The 17,914-nt window shown below is 41.2% G+C and overlaps 1 protein-coding gene across 6 annotated transcripts in view; it reads right to left on the bottom strand.

The window, feature by feature from the left end:
* Positions 1-1,447: 1,447 nt before the first annotated feature.
* Positions 1,448-17,914, bottom strand: part of OPCML (opioid binding protein/cell adhesion molecule like) — a 1,088,088-nt gene continuing 1,071,621 nt past the window's right edge. For all 6 annotated transcript variants that reach the window (XM_032356986.1, XM_032356989.1, XM_032356988.1 and 3 more), the window contains one exon: positions 1,448-6,891. In XM_032356986.1, the coding sequence (XP_032212877.1) occupies positions 6,791-6,891 (101 nt within the window). In that variant the 3' untranslated portion in view covers positions 1,448-6,790. The remainder of the gene's footprint in view (positions 6,892-17,914) is intronic.

The following is a 17,914-nucleotide window of genomic DNA, read 5'->3' on the forward strand; positions in this document are numbered from 1 at the left end:
TCGCTGATGGAAGAATAAATTGGTACACAGAAGACTGATGGAGCTGACTGGCCAGATGGAATGAAAGACCAATGAATGCCTATGCCAGCAGGAGAGCCACTAGGTGTGTAAATGCTGTGGTATGAACAGAAGCAGGAGACTGTCAGGTGTGGATGGGAAGAGGATGAGTAAAAGGAAGGAAGAAGAGACAGGAAAGGGGAGCACTAAAGGTATTATGATGATAAGGGGACCTGGAATTTGTTTCCCTGATAAGTCATAATTTTACACCGTGTCTGAGGAAATTGGAAACTCTCAATCATTGATACCACCATTTCCTTGGTATTTTAATTTACAAAAAACATGACCTAGTCTATCAAGTTCTCCATGCTTCATCTGCTGTGGGGGAAACTGAGTTTTAAAAGGTTGGGAATGAACCCTTGTCTACCAGGAACTCAATAAGAAATAAGCCTCATAAATCGAGCTCAGGGTCTTCGTCAGAAGAGCTAGACATACCTGTAAAGTCAACTGAAGAATTTTAACCCAGTTTCTCTGATTTCCAAAACTATAATTAACCATTGGTCCTAGGCTTTATTAGGGGGTAGTCATGATAAATCCCATAATTGAAAGAGAAACAAAAACTGTCCTGAGTGTTTTGAACTAGAACATACCAAAAGTATAAATCCACAAATAATGCAGATGAGGAATCAAAAAGAAGCAAGGTCAAGTGTCCAGCCCAAGGTGACATATTTAGTTAATGGCAGAACTAGGAAGTGTTAGCTAATGTATAAAGATGAGCTAGGTGAGTTGTAAGAAACAGGTTAATATCCATTCCTTCAGAAAAGCAGATGGGCATGTGATGAAGGTAGAGGTGTTGGAGTTTTCTTGAAAGATAAGTCTGTTTCAGAAAAGGCAATCAGAGGAAGTTTCTTCTCCAGGTCCCTTTTTTAGGCTATTTCCCGTATGTACAACAATAAACCTAAGATGGAGAAACAATACAATGACATACACTTTTAAGAATAAATGTAGAGCATAGTCACCATATTTTCTCATACTTACTCTTGCCAGTGTGTTTCTTAATTCAGTGGATTCAAGCCACAGGAACTGTTAAGGAATGTCTAAACTAAGCAGAATCTGGTCATTATTTTTCTGAAACTTTTAATCTCATTTTCTCTTAAGTTATTAAATAACTTACACTTTGAGGTTGCAGCTACATTTTGTATTACTTGTAAATGGCATAGATATTTGATATATAACATGGAAAATACCTAGACTGCCTTTGCACGCACGTGTGTGTGTGTGTGTGTGTGTGTGTGTGTATGAGAGAGAGAGAGAGAGAACCACTCAGTTTTCTGACTACATCTACGCCCCAAAGCCTAAAACACACATATGAAAGTAGCATGTGGGAAATATGTAGCCTGCTTTTCTCCATTCCTGGATACTCAGTAAGATGTCCTAATAAACAGCCCCCTGAAAGTTACAAATTTCTTTGAACTTTATTGATACACTGCACAATCACAACCATCTCGTATTCATCCTGAATTAGAAAAGGTTACAACTACAATGTAACATGCACAAAATTCAGGTAGTATATTCACCCTTAATACAATTATTGACAGAAATCAAGTCTTCATTGATTTTTGAAGGAAAAAATAAGAAAGAAAATAAAAGAAAAAAACTCTAGAAGTTATACTCTTCTATCATGTGATAATTTTTTAAAGCATTTGAACATAGATTTGTTTTAAGGATAATTGTGAGAATGGGCACACCCATTGTCTGACACAGCTATAACGGCACCATTGATAAGTCATATATTTTTTTTTTTAATCTAGAGGACTCTGAAATTGACAGATACATTTTCGTACACCCACACATTCCTCACAACTGCACTTTACATGTCACAAAAATTTTTGAATGTTTAAAAATGCTCCCTTTAACTAACACAAGGGCAGCTATTATTACTTATCATTGCTATTATTGATAACCTTATAAATCTGCCAATAATGTAGAATGTGGCCCTAGAAGGATAGTAGAGGGTTCACAATCTTTCTTTCTTCACTCAGTGGCATGGAACAACTGTATGCCTTTTAAAGGGCACCATTGAAAGAAACAAAAAGGAAGCTATTTCAAAATACTGGAAATGAGGCTTAGCTGCTTACTTTCAGGATGAAGACAATGGTGCCTAATTAAGTCCACTCCACATTCCTTTGGACTCCAAGGATCCTGCACCTGAAGGCTAAATTACACTGGTTCAGCTCTGTCTTGCTACCCCATCTTTTAATTGCAAATCTATTTCTTCCTCCTTTCATTTACTTCTCTTCTCTTAAGTAAGAAATGAGGGAAATGAGACTGACATTTTTATTTGTTTGTTTTTAGTGATCATTAGGAGTTCTCATCATATGGTATCTTTTGAAAATGTTGCTTTCTTAGTTACACACCTGTGAAATTTTACTGCAACTGCTCAAACTTATTTGTCTTAATATCAAAAGGGAAGCTTTGGATAGTAGAAGAGGCTGTTGGGTGTAAGTTCTGAGGAATAGAGCTTGTGTGAAATTAAAAAAAAATTCTCACTATTGGAGTAAAAGATAAAAAGGTGAATTTGTAAATGAATTTTATGCCCCTTCCCCCAATTCCAAATAGATTAAACTTTAAAAGCTTTTTTGAGGGGGGGAAATGGGGAGGGAAGATGGGCTGGTTCTAATTGAGGACTCAGGGTCAAATTGGAAAAGATGACCCCAACCCCTACATCCCACCTCAACCTCAGCCATCACCCCCCTCCTTTTACTGATGGGGCTTATGACATCCATATACAACTCCAGAGGAGAAGACATTCCCTTTGGCACTGGAAGCACCAACCACCACTAGAGCTTTCCATTTACAGTCACTCCTGATGCAATGGCTGCAATAAGCTTTCTTTGAGACTAACTGCTCACTTTGAGGTTCTCTGCTCTTTCACATAAGAGTCCTTCCAACATAAGTAGAACTTGCTAACACCTCCATGTTGAGTTCAAATTGACTGGATCCATACAGAAACAGTTTGTTACAGATAGCCTCAGTTGTGAAGTTTCTGGAGTCCCAAAGCGCCCTTCCTTCCCAGACTTTGAGAAGGAACTGCCCAACCTGTGGAATGTATCAACTAGTATGAGGCACAGGTTTCAGGAGACAAAGACTAAGGCCTCTTTTTGATACAAAGCCTTACCTCTCCTTCCGTCCCACCTAGCACAGTTGCAGAACAGCCATGTACAACACCCTCTGAGTAACATAAATGTGTGTTTTGACCACTGCTCACCTATACGTCTCCTCTCCCCCACTTAAAACAAAAATGAGAAAAACTAAACACACTTGCTTAGATTTGCAAATGACTATATCAGGCACTTGACATTAAACTACCAAAAAACGATCTTGGCCATAGCCTTAACACTAGCACTTTCATTGGCATTACTTTGGTGGAAATATATATTAATTGTGTTTTGGGAAAGGGGGGAGGTTTCAGAGTAACTACATTGCTGAATTTCTCTCACCTAATCTCCTGGTAAGTCTTATTTGGTTTCCTTCCCATGTGGAAAGCCTATGAAGAGTTAATGGTTGTTCAGAGTTTTGTTCATCTTCTTTTTTCCCAGGCCCCAATCCCTACCATTGTCACCTTGAAGGAAAAAAAAAAAAAAAAATCTATCCAGCAGGGTATTGATCTACCCTCCATATGGGAAGTTGAAAATGCATATGTGAGTGTGGATATTGTCTTTTGTAAGCATTTAATGCTCTATGTGCTTCAAATGTTGGGTGACGGCTACTATTCTACAGAGCCATCTCCATGAAAATAACCCAAACAACACAGAGGCTGGAGTTTGTCTAAAGTGAAGAAGAGCCATTTTCTTTCCTAATGCCCAGTTTCCTTGGTCTTATTTACTTGATTTTCTTTATCTCAGACAGATGAGGATTGACTGTAGGATTTTTTTCCCTCTGAAACATTGCTGGAATAGGCAATCACCAGAAATTTTTCCTGGTATCCAGTGGAAGAGGGCAGCACAGAGTTCCATAATTACTCTGAGACCCAACCTCAATATTGTGTTCAAAAGGTTCTGATGATCTTCCTGGTCAAAGAAGGATGGGTCCCTTCCTCAAGAACAAGTCTTGGCCTGAAGAACGTATTTAGCTTGTCCATTATAAGCACTGTGTTCTCCAAAACCATCCACTCCCCAGAGGCTCCACGTTTATTTTACTCGAAAGTAACACATTTATTATCAGTAGAACACTCAAATGACACATTTAATTCCCATACCAATGTCTGACACCAACCCGACTCCAGGTGCTGAAAGTGATGACAGATCTGAAACATTGATGTCCGACCTTTAATTCTGACTTTGCGTCTGCTCATGATTGTCCCTGGAACGTGGAATCAATACACTGCTTTTGGCACATCATTTATGTTCCCAGAATCTGGCTCCTGGCAACTCACTAGGAAATGCAGATGTCTGTTTACAGCTGGCAAATGTAATATTAATTCCACTCATACTAGTTCCAACTCTTACTAAAGTGCCTAGCTTTCTGTATGCCAAGACTACCTACATTTGTATTTATGTATCTATTTATGCATGTATTTATATCTAAGTATATATTCCCCCACTGTGTATGTCATGTTCATGTGCCATTATGGACAAAACAAAGAGACCGTTTATATTGGAGGAAGAAGATCAATTAAGCATTAAAGTAATGGAGCTCTATAAAGCTCATATTTATTTAGACTGTGGATCTGAATGTTTTTCAACTGAGGCAGGGCAGGTCTGTTAGACAGTCACCATTGATGCTTCTTTCTCATGCTCTTAGTAGGTCAGCCCTTGTGGCACAGGTAAAAAGGGGCGCAACCTTGCATGGTTTTCAATACCATTCTTCTGGATTACGGGCACCCTTGCTCGTCGAGTCCTTCTGGTCCCAGGAGATGATGCAGAAAAGTTCGGTCAGCTCTTGTTTGTCTTCTGGAACTGCTTTGAACATGGACCACTGAGGGCATTCTTCCCCAAAGCTACTAGAGAAGCAGCCTGTATCAGAGGAAATTGTATGTCATTTACACGTTCCCCTCCTGTTTGCAGTGTTGTGTTAATCAAGTGCTTGGAAATTAAGTCAGTTGCTCAAGTGCCCTCAGCTCAGAAGAGCTTCCTGAAACAAATACCAGAGTTGTCAACACACCCGCCATGTAATTGGCTTCCATCAGCTTTTTACGGGATAGTTTTCAAACAGATTAAACCAAAACTGGAGCAGGGAGGAGACAATAGCTGAAATCATTGCACTCAGGTGGACTTTTCTCCTCACACTGCAGGGACAGACATGTGTTTCCTCTCTATGTCCTTGCTATTAAGAAAAGCCATCCATGGAGTAAGTCCCGTAGGTTCCCGACATACACTTTCTTGAAAGGCTGAGAAAAACATGAAGGTTGCCCCCTTGGTCCTTCAAGTGTGAAAGGAAAAAAATGAAAACAAAAACAAAAATAAAAACAAAACAAGAAACCACAGTATTGATCAAGGCTTTTCCAGGGCTGATATGTTTCCCAAGAAGATGTTTTTGGAAACATAGTCTCTTCTGGGAATAGTGAGTGACTGATCCTTAGATTGCTACTTTGGTCCATCTGTTAATAGCATCTACTTTGGATGATAGGATACCACGTTCCAAAGAGTCCTTGACATATTGCTTGTCTATGTTGTTAGCCTGTAAGACCACTGGCTTTCATAAGAAAGTTGATAGGTATTTTTGAAGTTGCAATGTCTGCTGAAGATAGAGTACAAACAAATAAAATGGAAGAGACCTGATATGATTAGAAATTAATATGGTGATGAATTGATAGTGAGTAGTAGGGAAAGAAATAGAAAGTGTTAGATAATTACATTGATAGATTGATACATGGAGTAAATAGATTGCTACAGAGGAAGATGGGTGGGTAGATAATTGGAGGGAGAGATAAATCAAATAATTGAGTAGATGGATAATCATATAATTACTTCAATAGCTTGATAAACCCTAAATAATCAGCCATCTGTGGATTTTATTTTTTAACGAGTTAGACAACAGTTTTTAAAGAGAAGTACTATCCTCAAAATGCTTTCCCCTTTTTTGGTCAAGTGACTTCTAATTTTTTCTTTTAGGTTGTGTGCAGAGCCCCAAACCTCTAATCTCTATAGCTGATAGAGAAAGCAAATAGGGCAAAATGGCTAGAGAAGGAGACAAGAAAATAAAATACATATATGTATGGACATGGGTATATTGAGATACCTTCCCAGAAAGAAAGGATGTGAACCCGAATGTAATTAGATAATAATAAGCATGGAGAGAGGGATATGTACACTATAATAAGAAAAATGATCCAAAGCTTAAAAGACACCGATAATAGGACACTTGGATATAACTCTTGCTGTGCACTACATTATAAGTCAAGTTGTGTCTTCAGGGTGTTTATCATGAGGCACATTTTTGCCCAAATGGAGCTTATGGTTTGGTGTGTAGGGGGAGGGGAGGTTGGTAGTGATGATGATGGGGAGAGGAGCAGAGGAAAGGGAAGGGCCAAGGTAGCAGGGGCAGATTCTATTTTTGGACACACCAATGAATGATTATCCTACACATGGTAGAACCCTGCCCACCCCTCCTCCCCACCCCACTCATTCAAACTAGAGGAAAAAATCAAATAAATCAAACTCCCCCAAAAGAAATCAAGAAGAAGAACAGAAGCAAACAAAGAAAAAGCCCAAACTGGTTTGCCCTCCGCAGTGTAGATTAAAGTCTGTGATATGGAGAAGCAGGCGTTGCTCAGAGGACCTATGATTTCTTATCAAAACTTGATGAAGAAGTGGGCAAAGAGGGTCCCTGATAGCCAGAGACAAGCCAGTGCTCTAGAAGCCGAGTTTACACCATCAATGACTGCTCCAGGCCCTGTGTAGGGGAAAGAGAGACAGATCCATTAGCATGCACCCAAAGGGTACCATAATTATTCCCTGACAAGCATATATATAGACATGCTTCTCTGTGAGCATTCCCCCATCTCCCACGTCCCACCATTGATCCTTCCAAATCTGGACAAATGGAAAACACCCACTGGGAGTATTTAGAAACCCAAAGGGGTAACTCACTGAAGTACCTTAAGCACTATAGCCTGCTCTCAAAGACAGGTTTAAAAACTAAAAGGGGTAGAGGGAGGCATTGGCATTCAGATAGGCCTATGGGCTAAAAAGTTAGGGCAGCAGATAGGGCTAAATGGTATGGCATGACTGTTACTTTGCAAGTAGTACTGTGCTCTAACTGTGGAGATGGTGTCAACGACAGATAGGAATAGGAAGGGGAGGGCAAGCATGGGGCATGGGGACAGCTCATGGTGGAGAGAAGTAGGTAGGGGAAAGAAAGCAAAAGGAACAGAAACACATTGTGAGCAACAGGATTCTAGGTGTTTGTGTGGCCAATTTTTCATCCTGCATAACAGGTATCGTGAAGGCTCTTCCTGAGGTAGCTGAGGAAGAATCGATAATTATACTCAAGAGTTTTAGAGACGATGACTGGGCTTATTGCATCAGTCAGCAGTGACTCTCTGGAGGCCACAAAGAAGACTCTGTGTTCTTTCCAAATGGACCCCTAATGGTGCAACCTGATAGAGTTCTCTCTTCACCCTTTCTTCTGGTCTCTCTGGCCCTTTTACATGCCATAGTGAGCCACCCATGCTCCATTATAAAACAAGACCTTTGAATCACAAGTGTTGCTCCTTTCACTTCACCTACCACCCTCGAGAAGACAAATCACATGAAGTGGGATTGCCGAACCTGTGCTAAGGACCCAGGCAAATGTATCAGGGTCTAATTCAAATTTGCATTCCTCCATCATCTTTATTTGAAAGCCATAAGAAATTGGAGTGATAAGCAAGACCAGTAGCTAGCAAGCAGAGAGTAGGGAACATGGAAACAAGTATGACACAAGGGATGAGAAGCCATCAAGAGACATTCCTGTAGAGCCAGTGACAAAGAAAAGGAGTTGCAAACAAGACAAGCATGCCTCTTTGCCTTCTCAAGCCAGGACTTTCTTTGCTTTGAGAAGCAAACTGGCTTATTGGAAATAAGCATGATTAATTTAAGAAGAAAAATTGGTGCAGGGTTCTCCTCGAGACAGAACTGTAGTCATTCTGCTTGCTTGTCAGTGTGATGGTGTGGATCCCTGCCTTGCCTAGGAAGAGACTGATGCTAACCTTTTTCTTGGGGAACTATAAGCTTCTCACTTCAGCAATGAGCACAGAACTGTTCCAAGTCCAGGAATTTCCACATGGATACCTTTTCTTCCTCAGATTTCCAGTGTACACAATTCTCCTATTGACTAAAATTTCACATTTACTTAATGGCTTGAGAATCTGGCTCATTGTCCTCTGCATTTTCGTTATAGAATATTCACAGACAAGGGCAGGATCCAGGCACAAGCCCAGTGCTATCATCCCCATGAAGGCTTCATACATATTTATGAAAGTAGCCTGACTCTGGGGCCTCCACCAGTCAAGACATATATCTTAAGGAACCATACTGGCTTATAGAATGTACTGAGTTGAAAAATGCCCAAGCTGGAGCTCAAGGTAATTCTCTATATTATCTTCTTTGAAAGATAAATGATTTAGATATTCTAATGAGTTCATAAAGAAATGACCAATGCAGACTGGTAAAGCATATATGTTTCCTTTAAAGTATCTAGCTAACTCTGTCAGTAAATAGATATTGATATAGATAAATAGATACTTTTATAGAAACATACATGTCTAACAAATCTGCATTGCTCATTTCTTTATGAACTCATTAGAACATCTAAATCCTTACCTTTTAAAGAAGATAGATAGATTTAAAAAAAGAGAATATACATTAAACTAATTATATGTATGTCTTTGTCTAATTCATGATGTTGATATTATTAAGAAACAACTGAAGGCCTAATAAGTTTCACTCCAGAGAGGCAGAGATCTTTCATGTAGGCATCACTTTTTCCCAAGTTCTACCAGTGTATTTAAGCATTTCTTTGGATGTCATGCTACCAGCAGAAGGTTGGATATTGCTAAAACAAAGAAGAAAAAAAGCAGTGTATGGGGAAGGCAAAGTATGAAGGGTGAGGTACAGAGAGAGAAGGAGGCAGAATCATAAAGAGAAATGAGTCTTTTTGGTGGTGTGTGGCAGTTGCAATAAGAAGTTCATTACTGATCAGGCAGAGGTTTATAGCCACAGTTAAACTTCAGTTCTGGAGTGTTCGATAGAGTAGAAACCGTGAGGGTGACTTAGCAGGCATAAAGGCTGCTCGGCTTGCTTAGGATGATGATGGTAACATGCATTTACATTATGCTCTCTCTGTGGCAAGTGTGATTATAAATGTTAAACATATATTAACTCATTTAATCTTCACAAAATGTTATGAGCTTTGTACTACTGGCGTTCTCATTTTATAAATGGAGAAACTAAAGACCAGAAAAGTTAAGTGCTTTGCTATGGTCACCCAATTTATCTGGGGGCTGGATTAGAACTGAGTGACTCTGTCTACAAAGTCTATACCATGGATTGTTACAACTCGACTTCCTTTCTGTGGAAAATGACCATTTGTGCATGTTTTCCAAAGACACAACACCACCTAGTGAGAAGAATAATTGGCTAGGAATCTGGAGACCCAATTTCTCTGTGATTCTGCTGCTCCCTAGATGAATGGTATCCCCTCTCTGGCCTTGGTTCTCCCATCTACAAAAGGAGAGGAGGTTGGGATTGATGACCCCTAAGGCTCTTCTCCTATTAGCATTTTGAGTTATTGTAGGAAAGGAAACTACATCTGGTACTATAAGGGACAGCTGGTGAGAAGCCAGATGGCCCTTTCCAGTTGGTGCAAAACCACCACCACTCTGGGTTTTTGCATCTCAGCATGTCATCTCTTGAGAGCAAGAGGGCACTAAGCATTTCTGGGCCCCCAAATTCCTTTTTTCTGTGGTCACTCTTTCTGTGCAGCTTTAAGGAGCTTTATTCTTTAGCCAATATGAGAAGCCCTGCTTTAATGTATCAGACAATATGGCAATTTAATGCCAAAGTGCCTTTAGTCAGTCAGTCTATGAGCAATGTCTGAGCTAGTCTGACCAACGAGGTAATGTAATCCAATATAGCAGAGATTAAAGTGAACATCACTTTCCTCATATGGATCCTGCACACATTTGAGATTTGGCAGCTGGGCTAAATGCCAGAACACCAAGGGACCTATAAGAGGGTTCTTGGATTTTGTTCAGCACAGGAAGTGAGGCTCACATCTGTGTACCATTCTCTAGGTTGGAGGAATGTGAGATAAAAACTGTCAGCTATGAACTGATTTTTTAATTACATCATTGCAGTAACCCTGATGGTACTATTAATGAGGAAAAAAAAGCATTTAGTTTGTGTCTCTCCCTTAAGGTTTCTGTATTGTAAGGTCACTCACCTGATTGGTCATATGCTTCTTTGTGCTTTAATATAGATTACCACTGTTCAGCTAATTGGTGTGTTTCCACAAACACTTGGGGCTCACTTTTGGTCCCTCGGGCTGGTAGGAGGCTTTTGCAAATGTTAGCTCAATGAATCTGTTAAAGGAAGGACATGCTACTGGAGGAACAGTGGCTGAGCTGAACAGTGGTAGTCCTAAAGCTTGAACACACATATCCTCAAGATATCAAGCTGACTGTGGTTTTCCTATACCTTGGTTTCTTCAAGTAACAACAGCGACATTAACTTGGTACCCAAGATAATACTAGCTTTAATTTCAATAAACATGGTCAGGAATTCAAGTGGTGCTTTTCTCTTCTTCCTCCTCCCCCACACCTTACTTTTCCTCTTCCCCCTCCTTCTTGGTGGAAATAGGGAGAAAGTTAGTTCTTATCTCAAATTTAGAATCCAGAACTTGGAAACACGAAGTGAATTTTCAATTGTGTGCTATACTGTGGAACACTAACCCTGAAATGCATCTAGATGAAGGACAAGGGTGTGAAGGAAAGATAAGACGGAATGTCTAAGAAGTCATGTCCCTGAATGAACAGGTAGAGTGTAGGTCTCCCATGAACCTTAAGGAAGGTTTTGGATGCATCTGTACCCCTTGTGTTGCTCTCTTGCCTTTGCAGCCCAAACATCCTTTAAGATAAAGTCCATGACCACTGCAAAAGCGTACTAATCTTGGCAACTTTGGAGTCAGACCAATATGGGTTTAGATCTTGACTCTGTGGCCTGCCAGCTATGTGATCTCATACAAAGTACTTTTAGTTTTCTTACCGAAAATAGAGGCAATAATACTGATTTTATACGATAAAGAGTCAGAGTGATTAGTATAGTACCTGGTAGTCATGTGATCATGGGAAACAACTCTGTGGAGCTTCCACACCCTCCACCTTCCACTTCCTAGTTAAAGCTAATGTATGCTTATTTTAATCTTTTGCAAATATTTTGAACCCTAGGTGAGGTTTTGCTGGTGATAGAATGAAGAAGTGAGATCATGAGATAAGGGGTTTGTTGCTGAGTGATGCTGTTGGCCGTTAGGTGAGATTGGGAAGATATTGCGCATTCCCTAGAGTGATGGAGACATCCAGATCTAAGCTCCATGGTCCAAGGACAAAGGACCAGTCTTGCAAGGGTAAGGGACCCTACACTAGCCTCAGAGACCCAGGGCCATTCACTCCGCAAGTATTGTTGGAAAGCTGTTGTGACCAGTCTGTTTTCAGAGAAAAAGGGCTACACAGTCTCTGCTTTCACAGAGCTTATACTTTAATAGAACCTGGAATAACATTTCTTCTAGTCTAAATCAGTTAACAAACAATGGAAGGAAGTGAAAGACAGAGAAGGACGGGAGGAAGGAAGGAAGGAAGGAAGGAAGGAAGGAAGGAAGGAAGGAAGGAAGGAAATTTTTTAAATGCTCCCAGATTCTGAAAAGAAAGCCATTTGGAACAAACCCCCAGCATCCTTTTCATCTCAGGAACACCCTTCTTATTTTGTGTGTTAGGAGAATTAAATTTAAGTCAGAGCTTCAAGTCAGAGCAGACTGAACTTGAATTCTGGCTCTGGGACTCACTAGCAGTATGACTTTGGACAAGACTTTCGACTCTGAAACAGCTTTTTTTTTTTTTTTCTTTTTTTCTTTTTTTAAATGTATAAAATGGGGAGGGGTAGTTTCATTTCCTCTTGTAGGATTACCTTGAAGATAGTTAAGATGATGTGTAAGATCACTGAGTAGAAGTAAAGGATGAATAAATAGGAGGTAAATTAGAACCAGGGCAATAACTCCTGATCCTTCAAAGGATCTTTTGTGAACATCATGCTTTAAACAGAGACCCTGTGGAATACTAGGTCCTCAAGGACAAGTGCCAAACACCAGCTGAAAGCAAACTTGGCTATGGTGAGCAAGCAAGTGACCTGGTCGCTCCTTAAAAGACCTGAAGTAGCTACTAACCACAGGCCATAGCTTCCTAAGGAAGAAAGTGTATTTAGAGGCCCAACTCTTTCTCTGGGCAATTGCCACATTTAAGGAATCATTTTTACTGTTAACAGTGACTCAGTTCAATTAGAATGGCCAGTACAAATATCAGGTTTAATTAGAGATTTGGCAGGGATAAATTGGAAGTGAGAATGTGTGTTTTGGCCCTTTTCCTCGATCCAGTCGCTCCTCTACCCTTTCAGTGCTGCACACTGTTTCCTTCATGCCTGACGTGGAGCACCCCTGACAGTAAAAGCTGAAATGATGATCCAAAGCCACAAACAAACTGTGAATGACAACAATGACAACGACAAAATGCCTTGGGGACAGGTACGCAGACAAAAACATTTTTGATCTTCAACATATAGAAAGAAAAGAGAGATCAAGAGATAAATTCCAGAAATGGTAAATGGCATGAAGGTCAATTGGTGTGTGTACTCTGGGCCAGAGGGAAGATTTATGGCCAGGTGGCTTAGCAGGGTTAAGAGAAGGAAATAAGAAACAAACAAATAAATAAAATAAAGTCCATTGTGGAGAGGCGACTTATTTTGCTAAATTAAATATACTAAACATCAGATTTTTAAGAAGCAATTTGATGGAGGGCTTAACCTAGAAGCAGCCTGTCATTGTAGCTACCCTGGAAGTAAGACTATGCTGCTGCATCTGAGGGGTGGCAGATCCCTTGGAGGGGGCACGTATTGAAGATCAGAGTACCCAAACCCAGAACAAAGCTCCCCCCAAATATATTTGAGCTTACTGATGAAATTTTGTCTTGCAAGAGATTTGAAGCTTAAAAATGGCAATGCATGTATTGAAATGTGTCATGGCTTTTCCTTTCCATGATTGCATGAAAATATGGCATGGTTCTTCAGCAACATTAGAGTGTACCACTGTAATTCTACTCAAATAGCAGGTGTTAGGGTGATCACATTAAAAAAGAAAAGAAAGAAAAACCCCACAGGCAAGTTGAACTTGGTGATAGCATAGCAAGATCAATGAAATATCTGAAGTGTAAGAAGATACAGTTTTGTTCTGAAATTTGGATAGGTTTTATAAGTATGCATATGAACTATGTGACCTCCCTAATGAGGAACCAAAAGGATAATGATGTTCTTGGTGATTAAAAGAGGAGCAAGAAATCTAATTAGAGGATGCACGCGTTACACTTGTTGGTGAAACATAAACCTATTTTCAGCAGTGCTGGCTGATGAAGGCGCTTCATTCCCCTTCAAAGGGAACTTTCCCTCCATTGTCTTTAATTACAGTGGAAAACATGGCACTGTGTTGTTTTACAAGGAAGATTAACCGGGCTTTGCAGCAAGAAGACTTGTGAATAAAGAGGCCAAAAAAGGCAGCCATCTTTGTTTTGTTCTCTTTAGCACTCCCTGTTTTGTATTTACCACAAAGACAAAAGCTGAAGAAGTTAATATTAGAAGTTAATTCAAATCTGTCAGCTCATCAGAAACTTGAAAGAGACAAGACTTTGGTCTATGCCGAACCACAAGCTCTGGTATGTGTGCTGACATCAGCACACCCTGAATGCTCAGTGTTACATTCTAAATGCTTAGACTAATAGCCAGATGTCAATGATTCAGATAGAGGAGGGTGGGGTGCGAGGGAACGACAAGGAACCTCATCAGGAATGGAATGTGAAATGTCTGCATTTTTTTTTTTTTCTAATGTGTTGACATTTTGCAGGTTGGGGAAAATACAAATGATTACGCTGCTGTCATCAGCCAAAAGCAATGGTATTTCTCTCTGATTCATTCCCTCCCACCTGGATTTAAATGGTGGATTTGGAAAATAAAAATCATATACATTATCAGCAGGAAATGGACAGATATGTGCGGCTTTTGATGTCTCTGCAAGAAGAAATCATCTGATGAACGTCTTCCTAAACAGTGAATTGGAATGTTTGATAGAGTCTTGCTCAGACGAAAGGCTCAGGGTGAGTGGAACCCTAAAGTCCGGGTAGGACATAGGGAAGCTGGATTGCAAGGGAGAGTATCAGAGAAATAGTAATTTGGCTTCCCTGGGGGGAGAAGACCACAAGTTCTTTCGAGTATTTGGCTTTTCTTTGGTTCGTGGAGAAGTTCGCTCTGCATGAGGGCTATCTATCTCTGATAACCCCATTGATTGGAAGTTACATTTATTAATTTGACAGATGTTTGCTGGGCAAAAACCACTGTAACTTACAGGGCTAATCCTTCAAGTGCAGAAACAAATACAAACAAAATAAAAGCTACCCTGAAAGCCGGAAAGTTGAATGCTTCTTCAGTGGAGCTCAGAATCACTTTATGGACAAGGTAACATTGAGTAGAACCTTAATGGATAAGTACCATTTTATCAGACAGGGAAGAGGACAAAAGCCTCCATCTGCGACCCTACAACATACTGTAAGACATAGGATACATATGGGTTAGAAAGAAACCTGCACTTAAGATCAGACTGACCTGGATGCAAAACCTGGTGTTGTTTCTTCCGTGGGTGGTAGAATGCCTGTCGTGGGAATTCAGTCCTGCCACCTGAATTCTGTGGGCTCCAGGATCTTCTTCTTGGAAGGGGCAATAATAATGGTACCAACCTCCAGGTGTTCTTAGCTGTTGAAACTGTGTATGGCTGATACTTAATAGCTAATGGATTTTTCACTTACTATATTCTATTATTCTACTGTAGTTCCCTATCTACTTGTTGGTAGAGGGTTAGGAACTTTGTAACTCAATCTGAATGGATGGAGAGGCGAAAAGACCTGAAGCAGCATGGTCAGAAGCTGACATCTGTCACAGAATGGCTGCTCTGGGTCTAGCATGGTGCATAGAAGGCAGTGGGAGAACCTTGTGTATAAAGGGGTGTGGATCTCAGAGCAAGAAGAACCTTCAAGGCAATGCTTTCCTGGTAGGCAGTTTCCTACAGGGTATGAACAGGTTCATTCTGAGTTTTGGAAAGGTCACATGGTTCCACAGTGACAAAAGGATTAGAGAGGAATCACCAAACATGCAGCAATCGGTAAAAGACTGACATTACTGTTCCGGGAAGGCACAAACCCAGTGTAAGTGAGAATGGAATGGTTAGCCGGCAGTCCAGGCCTGCTGGCTAGGACTCATTGGCCACCAGGTGGAAGAGGAAGGGAGAGGAAAAAGTCAGAATGACCAGACAGATTCTAATGAGAGTGTGGAGGGGAAAAGATAAAGTATATGTCTGAGTGAGAAGCATGCCTGAGAGAGAAAGACTGAGTCTGAAATTCCCATGGAACATTCGGGTAGGGATAGTGGTTTGTAGCTCAGAATTCAGGAGAGTGCTAGAGGTGCTCAGAGACCATCAGTCTTCAGTGTGCAAAAGATTCCCCTGGAGAACTCGTTTTAAAAGCACGTTCTTGGGGCACCTGGGTGGCTCAGTGGGTTAAAGCCTCTGCCTTTGGCTCAAGTCATGATCTCAGGGTCCTGGGATCGAGCCCCGCACCGGGCTCTCTGCTCAGCAGGGAGCCTGGTTCCTCCTCTCTCTCTACCTGCTTCTCTGCCTACTTGTGATCTCTGCCTGTCAAATTAGTAAATAAATAATCTTTAAAAAAATAAAAATAAAAAAAATAAAAGCACATTATCAGAATGGCAAAGATTAACAAGGCAGGAAACAGCAAATGTTGGAGAGGATGTGAAGAAAGGGGAAACTCATACACTGTTGGTGGGAAGAGAAGTTGGTGCAGCCACTTTGGAAAACAAAAAATTAAAAATAGAGCTACCCTATGACTCGGTGATTGCACTACCGGGTATTTACCCCAGAGATACAGAGGTAGTGAAAAGAAGGACCATATATAGCCCAATGTTCATAGCAGCAGTATTTACAATAGCCAAACTGTGGAAAGAGCCAAGATGCCCTTCAACAGACGAGTGGAGGAAGATGTGGTCCATATATACAATGGAATATTACCCAGCCACCAGAAAGGATGAATACCCAACTTTTGCATCAACATGGATGGGACTGGAGGAGATTATGCGGAGTGAAATAAGTCAAGCAGAGAGAGCCAATTACATGGTTTCACTTACTTGTGGAACATAAAGAGTAACACGGAGGTCATTAGGAGAAGGAAAAGAAAAGTGAATTGGAGGAAATTGGAGGGGGAGACAAACCATGAGAGACGGTGAACTCAGAAACAAACAGGATTTCAGAGGAGGGGGTAGGGGGATGAGTGAGCCTGGTGGTGGGTATTCAGGAAGACAGTACTGCATGGAGCACTCGGTGTTGTACAGAAACAATGAATCTTGGAACACTGCATCAAAAACTAATGATGTATTTTATGGTAACTAATGTAACACAATAAAAAAATTAAAAAATAAAAGCCCATTCTTGGGACCTTTCCTGGAAACTATGCTTGAATGGGTCTGGGCAAGACCCATGAATCTGCATTTTTAAAACACCCAAAGCAAATGTAAAACAAACTAAGATATTGTTCTGCAGGATGCCTAAAAACATAGAAGTCCGTTTCTCTCATTGTGATACACTCCCTGGGCCAACTGATGGGGCAGAAGGTGGAGAGGCCAGCGGCAGACTAACAAAGAAAGGTTAAGAAAGTCACTACCCGGGTGTATCACAGAAGCCAGAAGGGGGCGCCAGGGGCCAAAGGGAGATCTGGAGCTGGGTTAGGGGGAGGCCGAGAAAGGCAGACTGAGACGTGCTGGTGCTAGAGGAGAAGGGGATGGGAACACGGACTTGCCGTGTCAGGGGTTTGGAGGAGCAGGCAAGAGAAGATGTGGGACGGTACACAGAGGGCACACTGAACACAACCTTCAGACTCCTCGCACCCCCTCCTCAGGGCTCCACTGGAGGCACCGGGAAATGGTGTGTTCTTAGTAAAAGAGTAGGGAAGGATAGCAGAGAGGCAAGTGTGTTGGGGTGGGGTTGGGTAGGAGACAAAGGCGAGGGCTCTGAGGCTCTGCCTACAAGTACCAGGGCGCTGCATGGCGTTGGGGGTGCGGGCAGCAAAGGGTGGATGCTGAGAGGGGGTGATTGGTGCTGCCTGTCGTTGAAGAAAAGCCAGTTTGAAGAGTAGCCTGATATGTATATTTATTCTAGAGAAAAGGCCATTAGCAAAAGAAAATATAGATTCTGTCCTTATGGCTTGCAGGGACCGCTGAGGTAGGCTTGAGTCCTGGCTGCTCTGAGGGGGGCTGAGGCATTGCCTGAGGAAAAAATCCAGAGCCCAGATGTTGCCTTAACTGGAATATTTTGCCATTTTCATTTGCAATGACAAGATTCCTATCAGTTGTCCCTGTTCCTGATACTTAACTCTTAATGTAACTAATTTGTGTCGCTACAATTTCACAGATAAAATGTGAGAAATCTGTTTTTCTCTCTGCAGCACCCCCCTCCTTCCTGGCATTGTTTGCACTCTCTGTCCCTCTCCCCTGCCAGTTCCAGTAATCCAGGCGTTTATACGGCTCATTAAGCCCATCGTACTTTCCGCAGTGCCGGATGTCATCAA

The sequence above is a fragment of the Mustela erminea genome, chromosome 9 (genome assembly GCF_009829155.1).
Source record: "Mustela erminea isolate mMusErm1 chromosome 9, mMusErm1.Pri, whole genome shotgun sequence".
In the NCBI taxonomy this organism is placed as follows: domain Eukaryota; kingdom Metazoa; phylum Chordata; class Mammalia; order Carnivora; family Mustelidae; genus Mustela; species Mustela erminea.